This window comes from Microcebus murinus, chromosome 15, assembly GCF_040939455.1.
Source record: "Microcebus murinus isolate Inina chromosome 15, M.murinus_Inina_mat1.0, whole genome shotgun sequence".
NCBI classification, from domain to species: Eukaryota; Metazoa; Chordata; class Mammalia; order Primates; family Cheirogaleidae; genus Microcebus; species Microcebus murinus.
Window position 1 is genome coordinate 64,727,833 of NC_134118.1, and position 25,086 is coordinate 64,752,918.

At 47.2% G+C, this 25,086-nt stretch overlaps 1 protein-coding gene across 5 annotated transcripts in view; it reads left to right on the forward strand.

Annotated features, from left to right (window-relative positions):
• Nucleotides 1–1,925: 1,925 nt before the first annotated feature.
• DCTD (dCMP deaminase) overlaps nucleotides 1,926–25,086 on the forward strand; it is a 62,166-nt gene continuing 39,005 nt past the window's right edge. For 3 of the 5 annotated variants that reach the window (XM_020280272.2, XM_076010698.1, XM_012743715.2), the window contains exons 1-4: nucleotides 1,926–2,018; nucleotides 4,213–4,327; nucleotides 4,731–4,866; nucleotides 23,674–23,790. In XM_020280272.2, the coding sequence (XP_020135861.1) occupies nucleotides 4,220–4,327; nucleotides 4,731–4,866; nucleotides 23,674–23,790 (361 nt within the window). In that variant the 5' untranslated portion in view covers nucleotides 1,926–2,018; nucleotides 4,213–4,219. Of the gene's footprint in view, nucleotides 2,019–2,360; nucleotides 2,410–4,212; nucleotides 4,328–4,730; nucleotides 4,867–23,673; nucleotides 23,791–25,086 lie in introns of all 5 variants that reach the window. The other 2 variants (XM_076010699.1, XM_076010700.1) reach the window with 1 other exon arrangement.

Sequence of the window (25,086 nt, forward strand, 5' to 3'; positions counted from 1 at the left end):
CACATGACCCTGAAGTCCTATAAATAGAAGGGCCAAGCCAAAGCCCTTGACAAGAGTCCTTACAAATGTGCTGACTGTGTTGAACCCATGCAAGTGCCCTCTCCTTGCTCAAGGAAATACAACCTAGGGATGGCTGAAAACATAACGCACCTCTGTATCTGTGGTAGGTGGAGAAAGATCCTCGATTATAACCCAAAATACAAGGTATTAACAAGAGATTTAACACCTACAGTCACACTTGGAGTTACAAAGTGTTAATGAGCAGGATATACTGAGGAATGTAATTTTTTTTCCCCATGGGCTGCCTGCTCTCACAGTTGGTACAGAATATTTGAAACCTCCAGTTGTGAAACCATGAATCAGGAGGGTTTCCTGTATTATGAATGAAGTCACCTTTAAGACGAGGGGACTTTCGGTGAAATGCAGGAACATTCAGGGTAATGTGTTTGCAGCAAGCAGGAGCTTGAATTTATTGCAGAGGGGAGTGTGTGAGTTGACCAAAATGGAGAATGATGAGAAGTAACTAAATTATGTATGACAGTCTTTACTGAAGCAGAGGAAGGAAAAAAGCTTAATGATGCTGTGGCTGAAGGACCAGCAGCCACTGGTGATGTATTGGTCATAGGTTGGTAGGAAGAGAAATGGATCTACGAAGACCCAAAGACTATAGATGAGTGTGACAAAGACCAAGCAGTGGATTTGGGAGGGGGAGGGAAATCCGGGGCTCAGGATATAATACATTTTTTAGTGGCAACGAGACAGCCAAGTAAATCCGACTTGACATTAAAAATCATCATCTTAATCTATGTGGCTCTTTCAAGCCTGAGTCTTATCAGGGCAAAAAAAAAAAAAAATCTATAGTTAACGATGAAGTATTTTTCTCTTTTGCTTTCCCGGCATCCACCAAGAGCAGTACATAATTTAATTATTGAATCTACAAGCTGGACCAAGAGATGAAGAATGATGTGTCTGCTGTAGTGAGAAATTAGATAGAACCAACTGTTTATTCTCATCATTCTTCCTCCGTTAGGCTAAATTAATATAGTTAACAAGCTTTTGTTTGGATTAGCAGTTCAGATCTGAGATGTGCGGATAAGAACTCATGATTACGACGGTGGCTATTATTTACGGAGTGCTGACAGTACCCTCCAGCCCCATGTGGAAACAGAATGAGGTTCTTTTGTCATTCTCTGTGCTGGAACCAACATGAGGGGGCCAGACGTCGGAATAGGGTAATGAAGTCCAAGAAAATCTGATTTAGTTTCTTGGGACACGGGACCTCAGAAATGTCACCGATGGTCCTTCCTACTGCTCTGTGCCCTGTTTTTCTGATCGTCTAGCCGATTATGTGCACAATCTCTGTGGACAAACGTTAGCAGGGGCATTCCAAAAGGGGTGCGCGTGCGCTGATAAGGATTGGGGAGGGTTGGCAGGCTTTAGCCAGCACCTCGGGCCCTTCCACACATTTTGGGTCGGAAACTTTCAGCCAGGCAGGAGAAGCGCACATGCAAAGGCAGCTTCTTGGCATCCGAGCCCCGAGGCACAGCGCCCCCGCAGAAGCCCCAAACCGACCCCTCCAGCGTGACCCTGAAGCCGCCAGCGGCCGCCAGCCCTGCCAGGACGCTGCTGCCACACGGCGGGCTCATTCCAGAGACCAGGCCACGTCTCGCTTCCCGCCCCTTTCGCGGAACTGGTTTCTCCGGGTCGTCTTGCAGCCACACACGGCAGCAATTTGTAGCAATAGAGCAAACAGCACCACACAGACGGCCGGGCTCGGACGGCCACGCCGGCCAGTCGCCGGGGCTGCGCGAGGCTGGGGCCCAGGCCCTCACAGTCGCCGGGCTGCGCGCGGGCCCGTGACCCGGCCGGGACGCGCACCGCGCCCGCCTCGCCCTCGCGCCCGCCCGCCGCGGCCCCCTTCCGGCCCCGCCTCCTCCCCGACTTCCTTCCCGCGGCGCGGCGGCGGGAGCGGCGGGGACGGCGGGACGGCACCGGCCTGCAGGCCCGGACGCGTGCGGGTACAACCCGGAGCGCGGGGAGCGGGGCGCCCGGCTCGCGCGTCGGGGCCCGGAGCGAAACCGGCCACGCAGGGCTGGGGCGGGCGCGGGCCCCTCGCGGCCACGCCGGGGCGGACTTCACGCGCGCCGCGGCCTCCGCGAGCCGGGCCCTCGGGGTGGCTGAGGGAGGCGGGGTCGGGAGTCGGGAGATCTCAGGCCCCTCCTGCGTCCGCGTGCGGGTGGGGTGCGGGGTGTAGGCCCGCGGTCAGAGTTGAGGGATTGCGAGGAGCGCGGGCTCCGTCCGGGCCTGTATCCTCCTGGAATGGTTCTGTCCGAGCCCCAGTTCCCTGTCTGTCTCTGCAGCTGGGTTTCAGTCCTCGCCGGGCTCCCGTGGGCGTCAGACCACGCTTAGGTAAAGCGCCCAGTGGACGAATGTGCTCCTTCCCCCTCCTGCCCGTCCCCTACCCCATGCCCCCTCCCTCGCCCTGCTCTTTAGTAGTTGCTTATCTAGCACCTTGCAGGGACCATGGATGCTGACTGTTAAGCCTATGGGAAACTAGCTTCTGTCTCTTCCCATTAAGAGGGTTACAGGTTTCTCAGAATTTGGGCGACAACCACGGTTCCCAGTACCTACCCCTTCACTGCATGCTAGCCTTCCTGAAGCAGAAGTTTTGGGAATTTCTCACTTTCCTATTTTTTTTTTTTTTTTGAGACAGAGTCTCGCTTTTGTTGTCCAGGCTGGAGTGAGTTTCCAGGCGTCAGCCTAGCTCACAGCAACCTCAAACCCCTGGGATCAAGTGATCCTCCTGCCTCAGCCTCCCAAGTAGCTGGGACTACAGGCATGCGCCACCATGCCCGGCTAATTTTTCTATATATATATCAGTTGGCCAATTAATTTCTTTCTATTTATGGTAGAGACAGGGTCTCCCTCTTGCTCGGGCTGGTCTTGAACTCCTGACCTTGAGCAATCTGCCGGCCTCAGCCTCCCAGAGTGCTAGGATTACAGGCGTGAGCCACAGCTCCCCGCCTCTCACCTTCCTTTAGACTGGATGTTCAGCCTTTCTCAGGATTTCTGAGTGATGTCTATCCAGTTCTTGTGTTGGCCTCCTTCCTTCCCTGGTTTTATTCCTTTTGAAAGGATCTCCCTACCTGAAGTTCTAGGGTCCCCTCATGTGGAAAGCTTGCCTTAGTAGTAGCAGCCCTTGGCACTTTTCCTAGTTTTTCCCCATTTAATTCAGTATACAAGAGTTGATAATTTCTGTCCCATCTGGGGAAATGAAGGGGAAAGAGAAGGAACAAATTATCTGGTTAATGTCAGAGTTGGGATGGCTTCAGCTGCTTGCTTTCTTTAGAATCCAACTGGCATGGATAATAAATAATCTTCTGTGATTTAGGACAAGGTCCCTAAGTTTTCTGGGTCTGTAAGATGGGGTGTTATTGTCTGCCTTAGCTAGGGGTGAGGCTCGAATGAGATGATGTGTATGAACTTAAAGTGTCAGCCGGGCGAGGTCTAGCATCCTAGCACTCTGGGAGGCCGAGGTGGGCAGATCGTTTGAGCTCAGGAGTTTGAGACCAGCCTGAGCAAGAGCGAGACCCCGTCTCTACCATAAATAGAAATAAATTAATTGGCCAACTAAAAATATATAGAAAAAATTAGCTGGGTATGGTGGCGCATGCCTGTAGTCCCAGCTACTCGGGAGACTGACGCAGGAGGATCACTTGAGCCCAGGAGTTGGAGGTTGCTGTGAGCTAGGCTGACGACTCTGTCTACAAAAAAAAAAGAAAAAAAAAAACCCAAAACTTAAAGTGTCTATTAGAATCTATTAGAGGTTCAATAAATGTCTCTTTTCCCCTTCTTCCCTCCTTTGCTGACTCTGTATTGTGAGAGCGAGGTAAAGGACAGACCGATTTGTAGGCCAGGTATGTAGAGTTACTTGAAAAACATCCTATACAAAAGCAGTAAATAGATGAAATATTTGGGAACGTGAAGCTATGGGTGCCAAATCGAAACCTCTTAAAGTTTCGTAAACTTCTTAATACTTTTCTTAAGACCAGAGACTGTCTAGGGTCCATGTTTTATGATTTCTGTTTATAAATGTAGCCGAGTTGTCTCCGTGTAGAGTTCCCAAGTTTCGGCATGGTTGGGTCGAACTGGAAAGCAGATTTACCAATATGCTTTTCTCAACTGCTGTTTCGTCGGGTTTTTTTCTTCCAGACCCAACATGAGTGAAGCTTCCTGCAAAAAACGGGATGACTATTTGGAGTGGCCTGAGTATTTCATGGCAGTGGCCTTCTTATCAGCACAGAGAAGCAAAGATCCAAATTCCCAGGTAAATGAATTTCACAGGAGAATGTTTGGATACTCACATATAATGAGATGCACACGAATGAGCAAATTACAGAAAGGGGAGACTCAACCTGTCAACTTGAAAATGCAGAGTAAATCTGCAGCCTTTTGTGCTGCATCCCTCCACCCTTCCATTCTCCTGTGAGACAGTAAATCGTCTCGAGTTTTGTTAACTGCGTCTTATGCCCCTGTGGGGCTGAAGGTACACTTTCTTTGGCTTGTGGGAGCTGCCACAGAAAACAGGCAAGCAGTCAGAGAGCTCTCGGCACCTGCAGCAGTTGTGTGTCTGTTTTGAGCCCTGTAGTCCCTCTGGTTTCATTCACTACCTCCCCAGTGGCAGAGCATCCACTTGCAGTCAGCAGGCCTTTGGAAATGTTTCCCTCTAGGTCGGAGCCTGCATCGTGAATGCAGAAAACAAGATTGTTGGGATCGGGTACAATGGAATGCCAAATGGGTGCAGCGATGACCTGTTGCCGTGGAGGAGGACAGCGGAGAATAAGCTGGATACCAAATACCCGTACGGTAGGGCATGTTTCCTGTTCCCTTCTGCTTGGTGACATAGCCTGCATCGGGCTTAATTAAGGAAGTTGGTCAGAAGACATCCTCTCTGTTTTTCAGTCATCCACAGGCAGAAAGAAAACATGTCCTATTGAACTACCCCAATTTCCTGTCCACTTAAGTTCCAAAGAGAGCCGGGCATGGATGCATGGCAGTGGTCACACAGCCTGGCGCTGAGATCCAGGGCTCTGTTGCCTGTGGTGGGCCTGGCGGGCTTCACTGGCAGCCTGCCGGCCTGTGTGACACCAGAGCATTGATGATGGCCAAGGGACGTGCGTGGTGGCTCTGCAGGTTGTTTCTTCACTACTTGGAAGCAGGATCAACTAAGCAAGTGCAGGTCAGGGCTTTGCTCTAGTGAGAAGCAGGCTTCATTCAGCCCCTGGGCCAGATGAGGGTATCTCACTCCAGCTCCTCTCCGGGAGGCGGAATCAAACTGCAAGTAGAGCTGGACGTCAAGAGAGGGATGAGGCAGGTGCTTCCTCCAGTTTCAGGGACTCTGTAGTCCCACAGTGGGCTGTGGCCAGGCCAGAAGTGTGGCATCAAAAACCTTTGGCTTCGCCATCTCTGGATTTCCTGTTGAAATTAGGAAAGGGTGCTTCCTAGAACGTGTTGCCTGTCTGGGCCCCAGGGAGATTGCCTGGGAGGGACAAGCCACAGCCTCACTCTTCCTTCCTTTCTGTGGAGAATACGCAGCTCATGCCACAGAAGGGGCAAAATGGGCTGCACATACTTGGTTGCTGATTTTTCTTAATGTTAGGCCCTGTATTTTATGTCTAAAAATGAATAGACTGGCTCTGCTGGAAGTAAAGTAAATTAAGGCCATTCAAATGAAAAAGATTGTGCCTTCAGGAAGCCAAGTTCAAGCCATGGTGTAAGACCTTTCTTCTTTGTTGACTGTTTCCTAGCACGTTTTCCTCTGGGTTTTTCTCATGAAGAATTCCAAGTCTACCTTTAGTCTCATTTATATATTTTCACTAATGTTCCTGGACCTTAATCATGTTAAATAAGCTCCATAAATTTCTTTTTAAACGGCTGAGGGGCAGTTCCTCCCCGTTTGAGAGAGTAAGGACAAGGGAGCCTGGGGGAGGGGAGGGACTGGGAAGGGTGGGGAGGCCTGCCCGCTCTCAGGGTCCCCAGGCTGTGGAGGATAGCCGGGTGATTAAGCGGATCGAACAGTCAATTGTCAGTCTAACTTCACCCCTTGCAGGAGTGGGAGAGAGGATCAGAGCTGGGGGAGCCTGTCTCTCAGCCCAGCTGTACAGCTGGTGGTAGTGAGCGACATGAGGTATGTGCCGACATATCCAAGGAACTTTCTGTCATCTCGATTTTGATTCTATAAGCTTTCGATGGTGTGAAAGAAAGGAGATGATTAGTTGTGTTTAGGTCCACACAAGGATAATTTTTCACAGTGCAGTTCAATGTCCATATAAAAATGGTGAAAGTGCGAGTGGGTATGTTGGAGATCTGAATTGAAATGTGATTGCCACAGTCAGTATTTCACCAAGTTACAGCGGTGGAATATATTGGTCTTGGTATTGCACTCCGATATGGAGGCATTGTTAGATGTTAGTCTGTCGTTCTCAGGCTGGTTGCAGAAGACACCAGTGGTTGGACCAGTGTAGAGGGGTCCTCGGTGGTCACTGAGTGACTCTCCTAGCCGGACCTGGGCCTTCTTCAGTCACCGGGAGCCCCAGGCAGATTTGTTTCAGTGAACTAGAAGCCAGAGCTTTGCAGTACATGCGCAACACCCCCCAGCGGCCCCTACCCGGCCTTCTCAGTGCCCCGTAACTTTTCAGGTAGCTGGTTGGTTTGTTATGAGACGCTGCCTTTTGTTCAAGTTGGGGAAAATACCTTTCAGAGCCCCTTTCCAGAAGGAATTAAGGAAAAAAAAAAAACCCTACACGAGCATTTGTCCAACTTCCCTGATTGTTTTTTATTGAACAGTTGCTGAGTTTCTGGGCACTGGGTGACCGTCTGAATTATTTTTTATGATACTTCCAGGTTTGCAAAGCTCCCTGCCCTTATCAATTATTCATTTTATACGTAGCCATGTTAGAATGTAGACAGTTTCCTTTCACGAGAGTACGCTTGTAATTTGATGTACCATAAAAGTTGTAGAAGGTACTAAATGGTTTTTAAAAGGCATTTAGTATTACTGCCACCATAATACTAGTAACGATGGGCTTTAAGTCTAAATAACGATGACTGCGTGTAAACGTACACTCATTCTGGTCTTTTCAGGGCTTTACAGGCTACAGAGAAGTGAATGTTTGGATTGCATGGAATGTAATAGAAATGTTTGGTGATAACTGACTAAAATGCAGAGTCTTTTTTTCTTTTTTGCTTCTGTATTAAGATTTCAGAAATTAATTTTAAAAAATAGAGTGATACTATCTGGAGTTGAGTAGTTTTAACTGTTTCTTTTCTCATCTACATCAGTGGTGACTGAGCTGCTATATCAGGGACGATAGATTCGTAGGTTATGCATTAATCCCTGTAAAGGAGCTTTAGAGATGAGCTAGAGTTCTAGGCTAATGATTTTTAACTCTTTTGAATATATGATACTTTCTTTTAAAAGTCAAAAAAAACTTTCTAGGACCCCTATATAATGCTAAACTCTTAGTATCTTTTGAGTAAGAAACTCCATGATGACAAAACTAACTTCATATCAGTAATACTTCACATTCATCTGAACTTTACTAATCAAAGAGCATATATGTATGTTTGGGAAAAGTTTATATATGTGCTAGACGTGATATTTATCCAACTTCAGACATGCTCAGACACCTTGGAATTCTTCAGTAGCCTCAGGGTTCTATGCTGGTAGGATCTGAGCCTACCCCTTTAAGTGACTTCTGTAATGCCACACATGCAGGGTGATAGCTCCTAATTCCAAGGTCAGTGCTCTTTGTGCTACCCGACTCTGTGTCTCTCCTGTGGGGCGCAGGAGTTCAGCTCTTCTGAAGTGTTGATCGTCTTCTCATTTTGCAGTTGACCAGACTAAGGCTCAAGTTGACCAGACTAAATCACTCAGATGGAGTGACTCAGAAAGCAGGAGCTTGGGGAGTGGTGGCTGTGCCGAATATTAGTCAGAAAGCCACGTGCACATGACTGACTTTAACACTTCTTCCAAGGGGACTGCAGCAGGCTGAATGTTTTTGTCCTCCCAAAATTCATCTGTTGGAACCCTATTCCCAGTGTGATGGCATTTGGAGCTAGGGCCTGTGGGGGGTAATTGAGCCCTGAGGGTGGAGCCCTTATGGATGAGATTAGTGCCCCTGTACAAGGGACCCCCTGCCAGAGCTCCCGATCTCTTCCCACTGTGAGAGGATGCAAGGAGAAGATGGCAGTCTGCAGCCCTGAAGAGGGTGCTCCCCAGAACCTGGCCATGTGGGCACCCTGATGTCCCAAGCTCCAGAGCTGTGAGAGAGAAATTTCTGTTGTTGACAAGCCACCCAGTCTGTGGGACTTAGTTCTAGCAGTCCCAACTGACTAAGACAGGGAGCTTGAGAACTGTGTAAATTTGAATTTACCAATAACGTACAACTTAATTCTCCTTTATTAATTCTGGAAGTTGGAAGTCATTAGTCTTGATTGACACTTTGTGGGGAGGAGGGAACAGACTGCTTGTAAGGTAATGGGAAGACAGAGCTTTTTCTGGGCCGTGTCTCTAGAGAGAGATTTTTAAAGGGTGTTTTTGTTCTTCCAGCTTTGGGATCAAAACTTCATGAAACTATTTGATTATAATGTAGTAATAATATGGAAAATGAAAATTCCCTCTGCTAAAGAAACTGCTTTTTATTTCATCCTTTTCCTGAAAAATCCAAAAGATAGGATGACGTCAGTAACATTAAGTGGCAGGAAAAAGGCAATGTTATTATACCGAGAACCTTTTCAGATGAATGACAATTAAAAAACCAGGAAGCGGCAGATTTACCTAATTTACTATATTAAAAAACTTTGGAAGATTTTTATTTTTATGAGGGCGTGAGTTGCTACACCGGTGATGAAGTATTCAGTTGACATTTTTAGTTCCTTTCTCTTTGTGAAATTCATTACAGTGAAGCACATTTAATCAAAATACCAATTTTATAAAATGGAGGTAAAATACTCTTGGTAATTCAGATATCACTCTTTCCTTGGGTTTTTGTAACCAATTTTGATGATATAGTTTACAGACTAGAGAGTTGGAGAATTAACGTCTTCCCATGGTTACATCTGAGGGTAGTTTTAGTAAAGCCTGCTTCACTCACCGAGCTGCCCCGCGTGGCCTGCCAGCTCCCGTGGCAAGGGGCTTTCTGTGTGAGTGGCTCTGTGCTCGGCCCCCTCCTCCCATCCAGATGCATCAGGGAACCACATTTCTTTGCCTCCTGCATCACGGAAGGGACCACAGAGTCTTGACTCCCCAGGAATGCCCCATGCGTTGGGCAGAAATGGAGACATGGGGCTCTTACCAGAGTCAGTTCCTATTTCTACAGGAGTACCCTAAAAAGGGATATAATATTGAGGAGGAAAATGCCGAACACCCTGAAATGTATTAAGGCAAGAGAGTTTAGCACGGCAGCTTTAAACCCCATTGCCAGCATGGGGCAGTGCTTCTTTAAATTCTCTATTTAAATTTCATCTTTATTTTTCAGACTTAGCATATTGTTAAGCATGCATAGATGTCATTTTTGTGATTACTTAGCCATTTACCTTACCCCCTTGAACACTGACATTTTCCTGACTGCCATGCATGTGATGTATTTCTTTGGCATCCAAAAGGTTAGTCTTGAGAAACTAATTTATCAAGAAGTTAGGAGGCTGATCCTTCTTAAGCTTTGACTTCCTCACAACTTGTAAGAGCTTCTTAGTAATTAAGATCAAATTTGTTCTTTCAGCCAGTTGAAATTGAATGCTTTCTGGTTTTGTTAGGCAGCCCCATGGATTTGATGACTTGCTGTTTCTTTTCCTGCAGAATTTAATTTCACTTATAGCTACCTGCTATTCTTCCCCTGCCTGGCCATCTAGTAGTTGTGGCCTGACAGCAGGTTTAATTAGGGACTTTTGGACAAAACAACTCATATAGTCAATGGAAAACCTTTGAGCAATTGTACAGAAAAGAAATTAAGTAGATTATTTTTATGAATTGAGGGCAAACTCAGGTTTGAATGTGTGGTGTTTTAGATAAACAGAGGAACACAACAGTGTATGTATAAGTCTTTTCCTGCCCCCTAAAATTAACCAGCTTGATATAAGAATATTTTACTTTAAGGCATAATTGTGTATAAACAGTCTTCAGAAAAGAATATATCATGATTTTCTTGTTAATTTATTTGATTTTTATGTGTGTATTTTTATAGATGTAGGGCTAATTATTTTTAAAGCACTAGAAATTACTATTTCAATCTGAATATCTACAAGGGATGTATAGTAACAAAATAACCCCCCAAGAGCAGATGCAGGAAAGGTAACATGCTCATCTATGAGGATCAGACTTACGAAAAACACACATACATCTGCTTTTTATAAAAAGTGATTTTCAAGTTAGTTCACCTCATAGAAGTTTGAAATAAAAACTGAATTTAAGGTGGTGATTCTGCAGTTGGTGATCAGAAGTCTGCTGAAGGTTATCTTTGTACTGTAATGTCTTAAAGGGTTTGTTGAAAAATGAACAGCCTCCATAGAATTTCAGGGTGGAATTCAACCTACGTTAGAAAACAGTTGTGTTAAGTATTTGAGCACATTAATGATCTGAATGCAAATGGACTTTCCTAATGATAAATATAACTTTAATTCTTTGTTTGGTAAGCTCAGTGTGGTTACAGTGAGCACCTGAAAATGATGACTGTCATCGTCTTTATTCTGGTGATCTGCTTTAAGTCAGTTGTGCTGCTTTTTACCATTTTCTCTGAAATTGGTCTGAATCACTACGGTTTTATTTTATTTTGATTTTTTTTCCATCAAGAATTTCCCTCTCATAAACATTATTAGTACTGCTATATTAAAATCGAATATGTATATTGTTTGTTCCCAGAAATATTCGGCAAAACCTGGTTCTTAAGAGATTTTCACAAATGTTTATATTGCTTTTTACTCTTGCTTTCTGAGGACTTCATTGTTTGGATGAGGATGTGCATGTCTGTAGCTTGCATTATTAGCTAAGCAAAGCCCCACAATGCTTAAAACAACAGTGACCACATTACGGGCAGCGTCTGGGTTCCAGGTCTGGTGTGGGGCAGGTAGATACCCAGCGATTGTGGGGCTGGGAGATATGTCACTTTGCATTTATTTCTCAGTGTTTTTATGAAATAAATGATCACTGCGGACTCCTTCAGTTCTTGAATACTGAGTAAAAATATACATAATATAGCTCTGATCGGATTAGATTAGTGTCTATTTCTCTGTGTACGGAGTTCTGAAAGCATCTCCATCAAAGCTACAGAGCCATAAAAGCCGTTGGAGGCAGTGATAGGAGAATGTGTATACGTACATATTGGCAAATTAATAGATAGAAACAGGCTTCGTTCCTTCCCTCCCTTTCAGTGATTAAATCTGCCGCACGTTTAAGCTGAATAGAAACCAGATAGAGACAGTGTGTATAAATGGGAGAGGGTGGTTGAAAACTGTAGGTTATCCCATGAACATGGAGATTAAAAGACAGTGGATGAAAACAGTTGGGATAACAGCAATAAAGAAAAAGATCCTGTGTCCAGGTAAAAGAGACTATATGAATGCATCAGGCACACAAAACTCTTTGGAGGCGAGGTTATTTTAAGACAAATAGAAACAAAGGGCTTTAGAAACCCTTTCTCGAACCAGTCAACGTGACAGTATTTATTGAAACGTAGACACGTGCCTGGTACTGGGAGACCCTGTGATAAACACGGGACGTTGGGAGCTGAATGTGAGCGAATGTGCTCCCTTCTCTGCTGCTGCTTCAGAAGGGCTGGTGCCAGCCAGTTAGCGGAGGTGTGACTTTTATCTCTGTGCTTCTTTCAAATGATAGATGCCATAGCAAATTTAAAATATTGAATATGATAACTGAGCATGAATTTTTTAATTCTGCAATTAGAAGACTTTGTTCAAAATGCCATTAATTTTGAGTTTAGGTGAATAAAGGGAAGCAGAATTCCTCTTTGTCGTTTTTCCTTCTGTGATCAAGTTATCACTTTTTTTTTTTTTTTTTTTTTTTGAGACAGAGTCTCACTTTGTTGTCCAGGCTAGAGTGAGTGCCGTGGCGTCAGCCTAGCTCACAGCAACCTCAAACTCCTGGGCTCGAGTGATCCTTCTGCCTCAGCCTCCCGAGTAGCTGGGACTACAGGCATGCGCCACCATGCCCGGCTCATTTTTTTTTTTATATATATATATCAGTTGGCCAATTAATTTCTTTCTGTTTTTATAGTAGAGACGGGGTCTCGCTCTTGCTCAGGCTGGTTTTGAACTCCTGACCTTGAGCAATCCGCCCGCCTCGGCCTCCCAAGAGCTAGGATTACAGGCGTGAGCCACAGCGCCCGGCCAAGTTATCACTTTTTTAGGAATTGAAATAAATACCAGCGAGTCATCTATTCTTTTACCAGTTTGAGTTGTCTGCTGGGAATGGGGGTGTTCTCTTGAGTAGTCTTGCTTTCTTTTTAAGAATTATAACTATTGGCTGGGCGCAGCGGCTCACGCCTGTAATCCTAGCACTTAGGGAGGCCGAGGCGGGAGGATCACTTGAGCTCAGGAGTTCGAGACCAGCCTGAGCAAGAGAGAGACCCCCGTCTCTTCTAAAAATAGAAAAATTAGCCGGGTGTGGTGGCACGTACCTATAATTCCAGCTACTCAGGAGGCTGAGGCTGGGGAATAGCTTGAGCCCAGGAGTTGGAGGTTGCAGTGAGCTATGATAATGCCACTGCATTTTAGCTGAGGTGATGGAGCAAGACCCTGTCTCAAAAAACAAACAAACAAACAAACAAACAAACAAAAAAAAAATATATATATATATAACTTTATTTTATAAAATGTAGGATTTTTTTCAGAGCACTTTCACACACAGTCATTCCGTAGATTCTTCTAGGGCATCTATTACGTGCCATGCACATGGTCTGGCCTCTGTTTTCAAGGAGTTTGCAGACTAATTGTGGAGAGGGTAGTGAAATAAGCAGATGTTATTGACTATTCCTTTGTGCCTTTTAAGCTGAGATCCAAAGGAGTAGGTGGGTGCCATCAGGTTGGGACGCGTGGGTGGTGTCGGGGTGAGAGGAGCATTCCAGGCAGGGAGGCTGCTTGGGTGAAGGCCCTCAGCTGGGAAAGTGCTTGCAGGCGACTGTCAAGGAAAGACGTCAGTTCAGGCCTGGTGGGTAAAGGGAGGAGTGGCAGGGTGAGGGCCTTGCAGGTTCAGGAGTCTGGATCTAAAAGATTGCTTTTGTTGTGCTATGGACTGAATGTTTGTGTCCTCCCAAATTTCATGCTGAAGTCCTAACCCCACGGTGATGGTATTAGGAGTGGGGCCTGGAGGTTTCTAGGCCTCATGGATGGGACCAGCACCTTCATAAAAGGGGCCGAGGGAGCTGGTCTGCCCCTTGCGCCATGTGATGAGCCCTCGCCATGCACTGGAACCGCCAGCCCCTTGATCCTGGACTTCCCAGCTTCTAGAACTGTAAGAAATAAATTCCTATTATTTAGAAGCTACCGATTTACAGTATTTTGTTAGAGCAGTCCAAAAAGACTAGGGCAGGTTGTGTGTGTGAACTGGGTTGTTCCAGGCAAGAGTGGAAACAGGGACAGCAGCCATGAGGTCTTGAGGTAGGGGGTAGAGGGGCCTCCCAGGGTGGGGGTGCTGGGGTTGGCGAGGCACAGCTGGATATAGGGTATCTTTGGGGCGCTGCATCAGGAGGGCGGGTGGCGTAGGGTGGGAGAGGGAGACTGACTCCCCGGAGCGGTGCTGGCTGCAGCAGCTAGATGGGAGTACTGAGGTGGAGGAGATTAAAGGAGAAGCAAGGTTTGGGGAAGATCGAGGAAGATTTGGACACGTGGAGTTTGAGCTGCCCGTGGGAGTTCCCAGTAAGGGTGTCAGGTGGGCACATGAGTGGGGCGAGATCCAGGCTGGGGACGTCAGTAACAGGCACGTTCGACGTTTGGACGCTGGAATGCCGTGGTCGTGGGTGGAAGGTCGAGGGAGTGAGTGCAGAGGCAGGAGGGAGAGGCCCGGCCTGACCTCTGACGCCTCCAGCGTTTAGAGGCTGGCTCGGGAGGAAGGGCCTGTGAAGAAGGCGTCCCAGCCGGCGCCTGGAGCCTCGTTTGAGGGCGGGGCGTGATCTGTGCGCCTCTGAGAGGTCTCAGGGGCTCGGCAACGTGGAGGTCGTTGCTGGCATTGCAGAGAGCGGCTTTGGGGAGCGGTGGGCTGGGAAGCCAGAGTGGGTGGAGCCAGGTGGAGGAAGAACAGACAGCGGGACGTGGGGACAGCAGCATTTCCATACGGTTTTGAGATGCGTGGCTGTGAAGGGAGCAGCAGGCTGGGGTGGTGGCTAGAATGGAGATGGGGCCAAGACAAGGTTTAGGTTGTTTGTAAGACGGGAGAATCTAGGTTTTGGTTCTTTTCCTTCTTTGTAGTAGACGTTTGCTGATGGGAATAGTCTGCGCGAGGAGCGAGAGGCGAGTCGGGAAGGGAGCGAGCGGGCGTGTGCGGGCCGGCCCCCCGCGCTGGTTAGTAGCAGGAAGGGCTGAGCGGCACTGACAGTGGACTCGGAGCCGGCCTGGCGTGGTGAATTCCCGCATTTCCGTGGAGGGTGCAGCCGGGCCGAGGCCCAGGCGAGAGAGCAGGGAGCAGCCCGGGCTGGGAGGCAGGAGGAGGCTTGCCGTGGGTGGGAGAGGGGCTGCCAGCGAGCAGCGTCCCAGGAATGTAGGGCAGTGGCAGGCTCCCGTCTTATCTGAGAATCCAGGGTTCGCTGGCTAATCCCCGTTTTCTGCATGCTGAAACAGGATCAGCGAGTTGCCTGAGGCGGGCAGTGCGGAGCTGGGATTAATTAGAGCACGCGTGTCCTGACTCCTCCTCCAGTGCTCGGTCCTGGTTCACCCTTTAAAGACTATTAACACAAGGAGGAAGCTTTTAAGCTTTATAGTGTACATTTGCATCATAATACTGTCAACTGATGATTAGTGTTCTGTGTCTATTTGGTGCTTTTTTAAATTCCTTTTAGGCTTCGCACATGTATTTCACATGAACAGTGGGAAAGGAGTGGGGCATGGCTCACCCGTGGTCGAAATGCAGCTGTTTCCCCACCCTCCTCCTCCTGACCTGATTGTGTGCCCTTAGCACATAGGCAGGCAGTGTAATTAGAGTTCTGGGGGCTTTATTATCAATAATGGAAACCCCACAGTCAGAAATCTCTTTAGCCCTGAGCACTACCATTGGGGCTAAGTGGCTCCCCTGGGTGCTCAGAGCTGCTGCCAGCAGTTTGAGCAAGAGGCCGTGAGCAAGGGGGCTGCGATGGGAGACGGGGTGAGAGAGGGAAGGAAAGGGATGTTCTGCAGGCAGGCTCAGCTGGGCCGCCTGGCACCGCATGCTCTCTGGCGGAGGCCGGACGGAGGTCAGGAAGCACCAGCATTTATCAGGTGGCCCCTCTGTGCTGTGCTCTTAACAGACCGCAGTCTTGCAGTGGTTCTGCGTGAGGCGGTTTTCTCTCCATTTCACATGTCAGGAGGCTGAGGCTTAAGAAGAGGCCTAAAGTCATCAAACTAGTGGATTTGGGGGGGCACTGTGTGGAGGTGGCTGAGTGGACATTGTAAGGAAGAAGCGTAGGGGACAGGCAGAGCTGGCAGTAGCCTCAAGAACCAGGGCTGTGTGGTTCCAGGAGTTCACGCTGATGGCCTGGGGATGGGGCATCCTGGAGCCGGTGTCCACCTGGAGCATGGCTTCTATCCTTCTTCCCAGACCTGGCTAGGATTCCTTGTTGCCATTGCTTTCTTCCAGCAGAGACCTTTTCTCTGGGCACAGGGTGGAAACAGTACAGATTCAAGACATTTTCCAGGCGTGGGGCTGGCTTTCTCCGCACACGTGACCTTCACCGTGATGTCTCTTGAGTAGGGCCGTGTGTCCCTCAGTGGCGGAAGGCCTCAGTTCCTTCATCTTCTGCATAGAAAGGCCACTAGCCGCATGTGGGGCAGGGCTGGGGCACGTGTTGTTGATTGGTTGGGGCGCACTCAGGTGAGCCAGAAGTGCCGTCACCTGCCGTCTCCGTGCAGGAGGACCCAGTTCCTGTCATTGTCGTGAGGACCAGCTAGGGTTGAGGCTGTCCGTTCTGACTACTGGTGCAAAGGCTGCGTTTGCACAGGTCTTTCTAGTTCACAGAGCTTTTCCTACTGTGTCCCTCAGTTGCCCCTCATGTGACCCTCTGAGATGGGGAGGGGAGGGTGTCTTTGTGTAGACAAATCCCAGGGTTTAAACCCCTTTGTTCTTTTTTTTTTTTATTTTTTTAATTTTTATTTTAGCGTATTATGGGGGTACAAGTGTTAAGGTTACATATATTGCCCATGCTCTCCCCCTCCTCGAGTAAGAGCTTCAAGCGTGTCCACCCCCCAAACATTGCACATGTTACTCGTTGTGGTTGCATATACTCATCCCCTCCTCCCCCCCTCCCACCCGCCAGACACCTGATAAATGTTATTCCTGTATGTCCACTTAGGTTAAACCCCTTTGTTCTGAAAAGGCATTTGTAATCCAAATACATTTTTGTACAGAAATAACGTTACCTGAAGATTCAATTCCCCTTCTACCTTCGAGCAGCGCATTTAAACCCTCGCTGTCTGAATTTTCTCAGCATTTCTTCGGTAGTCCTTTTCTAGTGCTTGTGGCTGCTCTCGGTCTGGTGGTTTCTATGCTTCTGCCTGGCTGGGACAGGACCCCCTGCTAACGGTGACCCTGGTCATTAACCAGGTTCTTCTTCACAGATCTAGAAACCACGTGTGGGAGAGATAAGGGAGATGAGTGCGTTGTTTGGGACCATGTTTGGGACCACATTCTAGCACTGTTGGCTTTAGATCTGGGGGCGGCCATAGTCGTGGCTGCTTTATAACCTCTTGGGGGTGAGGGGCTTGAATTTAGGGGCTCTTCTATTTAATCATTGACTTGAAGGAGAGGTGCTCTGGAGGCTGGCAGTGACAGATGAGGCTCTGTCAGGACATCTTTCAATAATTAAGAAACAAGTAGTTGAAATTCCATTTTAGTTCCAGAAGCCGTGAGACAGTTCCTTAAATGGATCTGTTAGGGGAGTGAGTCGCACCCCACCCCGAGGCGGAAGTTTCCGTCAGGCCTCTGCTGGCAGCGAATGCCCAGGCCCTGAGAGGTGTGCCCAGGTATAGCGACTCTGCACCTATTGGGCTCCGGAAGTAAGGTCACTTAGGCCCCATTTCAAGAAGTAGTGACAAAAAAGAGCTTTGTCATCAGAGTGGAAATGGAATATCTTGTAAATTAACATTGAGTTATTGTTAAAAAATGCACAGGTTAACCTTGAACTTGGGTACTCCATTTCATGTCAATTGTTAATTGCAGGGTGGAACCCCATAGAAAGAATAGAAGGTGATGCTTCCCACCTTTTCATCCGAGAGGCCAGGAGTCCCCGGGTCCTGACCTTTGTCTTGTCACTGAATGGACTGTCTGTGCTCTGGATGCCTTCGCCCTGGGCGGCGCAGAGGGCCGTGCCGGTCTGCTCGGGGTGGCGGCAGGGGCTCCGTGTGTGGCCTTATGACCCCGACCCCAACAAGAGCTACCGTGTGTCCCGCCTGCCTCTGCAGCTCAGCCGTGGTAGAACACCCCCCTCAGGTCTGAGGAAGTTGTTTTCTTCAAGGAAAATCCCTACCACTGAAAATGGAGATTTTTGAATAATCTGGAGAGTTTCTTTAACTGGAATAGGAACTTCCTTTCCCTGAATCTGAATTTTATCAGGCCCCATATTTCCTGTTCTGTCTTAATAGCAGATGAAGATCAGCTGAGGGTAGAGTAACACTACCACTGCTAAATTGTTTGTATAGCAGTTAGAATTTGTTTAGCATTATTCAGGGAGTTTTTTAAAAAACATATTTGAGTAACCTTAATAACACTGCTGTCGAAAATAGATACTGAATTAGTCTACTATCAAAAGAGATGAAAGTCAAATCTATAAAATGTTGAATCTCTTAAATCTAACCAAGGATGGAATATATCCTGTTAATTTGTCAAACTTCTAGAGAACCGCCTACATGAGACAGTAAGGATTAATCAAGCCCTAGTAAGAGAGAATTTGAAAAATACAGTTTTCTAATTATACAATCTCTTCTCAGTGGTCCAAGGTTAATGCAGTTCTGAATTCTGACAGTTAGTAATAGAAAAGAAAAAAAAAAAAACGCCAAAGCATATGAATTGTCTTATAATTACCTGAAACAGAGGTTCTCTGGCAATCAAGAACTTAATAAGCTTTAATCTGATATTTTCAGCATTTCGATACTTTTCCTTTTAAACTGTGTTGGGAATAATTGTAGGGTTTTGTGTCACTCTCTGTGCTTATCAAATATACTTGTAGTGTTTGAGATTTCTTTTGCTTATTGCTTAGCTGTAGATGTGTAATTTCGGTAGTTAAAAATTGTATCTTTTTTGACAGTTTAACTTATGACTATTTCCTAGCTACTATATGTCTTTGGAATACTTAGTCCTTATTCCTACTGTGAATATAAAAACTGTGCTCAAAACTAACAGCGAACTCCTTGGCTGATTTTCGCAGGTATATTTGTGGCTCTTGGTGCAATTCTTAGGCAGCACAGTAAAAATGTTAACACTAGAGAATGGTAAGTTTATTCTTTAGTTTACTGCTGTCAGACAATCTGTGGAATGTTTATTGTACAGGTTGAGAATCCCAAATCCGGAAATTTGAAATCTAAACTGTTCCAAGATCCAAAACTTTCTCGAATGCTAACGTGACATTCAGAGGAAATACTCCTTGGAGCATTTCGGATTTTGAATTTTTGGATCTGGGATGCTCAACTGTTAAGTATAATGCAAATATTTATAGATCCAAAAAAAAAAAAATCAAATCCAAAACACTTCTGGTCCCAAGGATTTTGGATAAGGGTTTCTCAGCCTGTCATGAGAAAGATGTAGAGAAGCCCCAGACCACTGGAGAGAAGACCTGGGAGAAGACGGGAGATTGGGCTAGGTGTGTAGAGATGCCAGGGTTTTACAGATAGATCTGGTATCTGAGATCTGTGAATAGATGAATTCTTAAAGTTGATGACTAGAGGAGGAAAATCGAAGACTAGGATTGAACCTTGGGGAAAGGCCCAGAAAGGCAGGAGAAAGAAAAGGACCCACAGAAAAGTAGATGGCTAACACCGAGGGTGGTGTGGTCCTGGGGGGCTTAGAGGGGAGAGTAGTCCACTGATCAAGGCCAAGACAGCAGGGGAATCTGAAAGTTGCAGCCCAACAGAGATTTTGGTTTTTGGTAATGATAAGGCCATCCAGTGGCATGTGGGGACCGCTCTTACCAGCCAACTGTGCACTCCTCTTCCCAGCTTTGTGTCACGGTGGGGCTTGAGATCGGTCAAGTGGGAATATTCTACATCACAGAAATTGGCAGATGCTTTAAAAAAAATTAGTTATAGACATTTATCAGCATTATTACAGAGGTCAGTAGGTTTCCATAGGGTAGTGATTCTCAAACTTTATGTGGTGACCCAGCATAGGTTACACCCGAAGCAGCTGTTAGGAACAGTACTTAGCCCCGCATGTGGGAGATGCATTCTAATCTCTACTCCTTCCTTCTTATCTATTTAATTAAAAAAGAAAAACAAAAAAGCTGGTATAATTCACAGAACTGGTTGCACGACTTGCAGTTTGAAGGACATTGTTTTAGAGAAAACTAGAAGATATATACATATGCATTATAATGTCAAGACAATTATTTAAAAAATTAGAATAGCAGTTGTAAACAGGATGATTTCATCTTGAAAGGGAGAAGAAAAGAGACCTGAAAGGCTGAAAGGTTGGCCTTTCCAGAATGGGGACTAAGTGCTTAAAGGAGAAGAAAGTCGGAGCAGAGAGGAGCCGGGGCCTCGGGTGGGGCCCGCGTGGGCCCCTGGCGGGCAGGCGCCTTCTGTCAGTGAGCGCTTGCTTTGGAGAAGGTCAGCTGCTCTGGACCGCCGAGGAATTAAACTGGCAGAAACTCAGATGCACTTGGTCTTTTTTAAATTGCCTTATTTATTTAGTTGGAAGTGTACTTTCTCAGAGCCAGTGTTCTCCCGAGCGCTGAAAGAGCACTCTCGAGCCTTGTCGTGAGCTTCTAAGCGCGCTGGGCCCTGAACCCCGGCACGGCCCCTGTGGCGGAGCTGCTTCTCCGTGCCTGCCCCAGAGGGGCAGGGGGCCGTGGAAGATGCCCGGCCTAGCGGTGGTCTGGCCAGCCAGGTCCTGCGTGCTCTTCGTGGCCCAGAGCGGATTGGGCAGTTAGCTGGTGACCAGCATAGAGGGCCAACCGGGTAAAACAAGTCCCCAAACTCCACCCTGACCAAAAGGGTGGGCGTGAGTTAGTCTGCCCGGTTTCCTCCTTGAGGACAGTCTAGGGCCGAGGCCTGACTGAGGAGCGTCTCTCACATGGAACAAACCCGAGGGACGTGCAGTTCGGCTCTGGCGGGGGGTGGGGGGGTGGCGGGGGGGACGGAGGGCCGGAGCTGCGGGGACTCGAGATCCTGGACCTGTGAGGCAAGTGTCAGGCTGGAAAGGTGAAGCCCCGTGTCAGCACCTGGGAGGTCCAGGCCAAGGTGGCAAGAGCTCCTCTGGGTTGGAATTTCTCCCTTTGGCCCCGGGCAAGCCGTGTTATTCAGGGAGGGTTTGGTGGGCTCAGGGGACTCCGGGGAAGAAAGTTGGAAAGCGGAGGGGAGACCCTTGAAGGTCATATTTGTATTCTAGGTGTTTTGTATGATGTGGACCACGGTCACATAGTCATTCGTTCAATTGTTCAGCAAACATTTATTTCAGCACTTGTGCGCATAGCGTGTGCGTGGCATGTGGGGATACCAGAAGAGCCCAGGGGTGGTGCTTCCTGAACTCGTGTGCATGTTAGAATCACCTGGGGAATCTCTTAAACATTCCCAGTCCTAGGCCATACCCCAGACCATCCCACTTTCTAGGCGTTGGCCGTGAATGCAGCCTGAAAGGGTGCAGGAACCAGCAAGAAAAACTAGAGTGGAGTCCACCCTAATGCTCTGAACACTTGAGTTTTGTTTTCATCATCGTCTAGTTATGAATTTGTGGGATTGTGGATTCTAGACTGTTCTTTCTAAAAATCTCATGTAGACCTGACATTTTGTTCCTATTGCCCGGTAGACCTCATCTTTTTTTTAAGGAGAAGCTTTATATTTTTCATCTTGTGATTTCTTAGGAGAAAAGAAGTCTGTTTATAATCCTATGTGTTATTTCTATAAATCACCCTTTATATACAGGATGCTGCCCAAGAGAATCTATTTCATATGGTAATTTTCACTAATGAATCCAGACCTGTAATGTTAAATTTTGCCCCAAACTGCTTCGGATGAATTAGAGGAAGATGGTTGCAGTCAATGTGACAATTCTTGGAGATGCAAAAGAGGACGCCAGAATAGGGTTTCATACCAGATTCAGAGACTCTGCAGTTCTGAATACTAACACCAACACCATCAAAAAATATTTATTAGATGGGAAAGCATATTTTTGATATTTGAATTTAGGAGGACTTCTAGTATTTTCCAGTGAATGTCACCATCAATAATTGGAAGCTGCATTTCCTCCTTTATTCATCCAATAAATATTTAACACCCCCATTATGTTCATGGCATGGCGGTAGACTCTGGGGGAGTTATAAAGAACCTAGAAGGCTGGGCTCTGCCCTCCAGGGGGAAGTAAAAGGAACAATTGCATCTAATTGTTTTTCACCCTGAGCAGCTGTAATCCCAGCTTCTGAACATCTTGGTCACCAGGGGAGAAGGGGCCAGGGAGCTTCTCCAAGGCCAGTGCCCACATGACATGGCCGGGCGCCCTTGCCCCCTTCTCTTCTCTGCCGTCTTCTGTGCCTTCACAGCGTATTAGACCTGTTCGTCTCAGGGGTGCGGCTAAGGTCCCTCCGTGGCCAGCGAGGAGTATCCTCTGACGGGCTGTGATCTGAGTAAGCACAGCTCATTTGTCTCTTTAGGTTTTCCTGCAGTGCCAGAAGAGACTGCTCATTTTTACACAGGACTAAGACCTCCTAAAACATGGTATTCGTAGACTGAAATTGAGTAGTTACTAACATTTCCTGAGAGAGCGTCTAGTCGGCGTTCTGCCTGCGAAATGGCAGACCTCGTGCAGGTCTGCACGCATGGTTGCATTTCCACCCCCAAATGGGAGGCTGGCCGAGGAAGGCAGGCCAGCGTCTTCATCCGTCTGACCCAGGGTGGGTGCTCAATAAATTTGCATCGACTAAACCAGCGTGTCCAGTCTGAAATGTACGAGAGCCATGACTTTAGGCCACTGTTTATTTAAGGCCTCAGAACTCCTGGAAGAAGGTGTTAACTGCAGAAGGTTGGAGGGTTGGAAAGCGGAGGGGAGACCCTTGAAGATCATATTTGTATTCTAGGTGTTTTGTATGATGTGGACCACGGTCACATAGTCATTCGTTCAATTGTTCAGCAAGCATTTATTTCAGCACTTGTGCGCATAGCGTGTGCGTGGCATGTGGGGATACCAGAAGAGCCCAGGGGTGGTGCTTCCTGAACTCGTGTGCATGTTAGAATCACCTGGGGAATCTCTTAAACATTCCCAGTCCTAGGCCATACCCCAGACCATCCCACTTTCTAGGCACAGGGCACAGATAATCAGTATTAATATTTTGGAAGCTGCAACAGGGTATTCCAATGTCCAGACAAGTTTGAGTCATTGCCATAGGAGTGTAGGATACAGATTTCGATAACACACCCGGAAAATTCAGTAACGATACAAGATGGCCATACGGAAACCCCACAGAGCAGAGTGAGGGGTTCAAACCCAAACCTGTGAGCACTGGAGGAGGAATGAATCCCGCCTGTGGAATTGGGGGCAGGAACATCTACCCAAGGGGCCTGGGAGATGGGTCAGCTTTGACAGGTTCGGGAGAGGGAGGCAGGTGCTCCCTTTGACTGTGAACTCAGGCAAGTCAGGAGATGACCCTGGATCATGGTTTGGGGATCGCTGGTAGAATGGGCCCATATATCAAAAATTTGACTCCTCCTCGCCATTGAGTGGATGAATGTTTTTCTTACCCAGGACAGATTGCTGGCCATCACTGGCGTTCTTTCTTGTGTGTTTGTGGGCCCAGAACGATGATGTGAAGCGGATCCCTCTGGATGGAAATGCTCAGCTGCTTCACTTCTTGATTCTCCTGCTCTTAAAATTGCTCCCTGCCCTCTTAACAGCCCCAGTGAATGTCCCTGTGTGTGCATATCAACACACAAATGAGCCATTTTATGTGGGCAATTCAACACCCCAGGGTCTTGTGGAGCGCTGAGCTATGGCTGGTGCCGGGTGGGTGAAAGCACTTGACCTCGGCCCCTCTGGCTGCTCCAGGTGCTCACGGCCGGGGCTGCTGCGCCGGCGGCGTGGCGGCTAATCGCCAGCCCGGGCAGGCCACGTGGGTCTCCTTTGGTAGTTTCAGTTCTTGCTGTTTCTAATCAATTTTTTTTTTTTATTAAGTCTGTTATATGTTATTTCAGAGAGGGGGAATGAAATGCTTTAACACGTAGTAAATTCTTCATGAGCTGCAGCCTGAGTTTTCCCTTCTTTCTCTTTTAAACCCTCAGTGTGCCACGCCGAGCTAAATGCCATCATGAACAAAAATTCGGCCGACGTGAAAGGCTGTAGTATGTATGTCGCCTTGTTCCCGTGTAACGAGTGTGCTAAGCTCATCATCCAGGCAGGTAGGAACCGGCCTTTGCATGTTTCACGTTTGCGGTGCTGCCTGCTCTTCAGTAGCTTTTCGCAGATGTGTTTGATCTTACATTGCTATTGTTTAGATCTAAATTAATTGCACTATCAACTTTGCAAGATATTTCCCGTGTTTTGTTTTTGAATGGTGCCAGGTATTTTAAGACTAATTGCATCCTCTGTGATTCTTAGCATGTTTTTAATTTACTTTGCAACTTCTTAAACTGCAAGCTGCCAAAAAACAACACAGGCATTGCATATAATTACTGTCAATTTACTGTTCTTTGACATATTGTGCATAGATTAGGGGGGAGGGAGAGAAACGAACTTCTGTCAGAAACAAGGTCAGCTGGGAGTCTGTATATGAAATTTTAATTTGTATCTAATACATGGTAGATATTTGAGGACCTAAACACATCTTTGCATATAAATGTCATACGACTCAAATGGTGTACTGCTTTAAGTTTTTCTTATATTACAGTTACCATAAATCTACACCATTGTATTCTGAATATTTCACCTTTTTCAAACTGTCACATCTAGGATTCAGCTACAGTTTATCTCCATAAAACTCTCGGCTTGAGATTTAAAGACTTAGCATGTTCAGCCAGATGTGTGGTTTAAAGGGGCTGTTTATCACGAGCCCCTGGATCTCAGAGCAGAAGAGGTCTGCTGGTACTGAACCAAAAGCCGGAGTCAGGGGAGAGTGTGGGCTCCCTCCCCGTCATTGCCGCCTCGGCCTCGGGTGTGGAGCAGAGGGTGTGGGCCTCGAGTGGGAAGAACAGTGTGTGCTCCGCACGGCCAGCCTCCCTGTCCCCTCTGAGGCCGGTGGAGCAGCCTTCAGTGCAGGGCCCTGAGACTCCTGGCTCCCAAGTTAGCTCTGCCTGGTAAGATCAGGCGAGGAAAACAGACCTGCTCTCCGTAGCTGCTCTTGGTCGCACAGGGTACTTGCCTCTTGGTTTGCAGACACCCTCCACTCCCTGTTAGCTTCTTGAGTTAAGAGAAGTTGCCTCCTGAATAAAGAGTATTTGATTACCTGTAGCAAAGAAAATTTGTTAATTGGATCAAAGCCCGACTACTTGCTTTCCTTTTGCATTTGTTAAAGATCCATAAAGACCAGAGGGGAGGTTAACTATAATCCACCCTCTCCTGTGTTAGGAAGTGGCAGATATGTATATTTCAGTGACTGGACATTGTCTGCAGGCACGCTTGGAAAAGGTCATTAATCAAAGACGATATGAGGGCTCCGTCTGCTTCTGCATGTCTTTGCAGTGTCTGTATGTGCATGT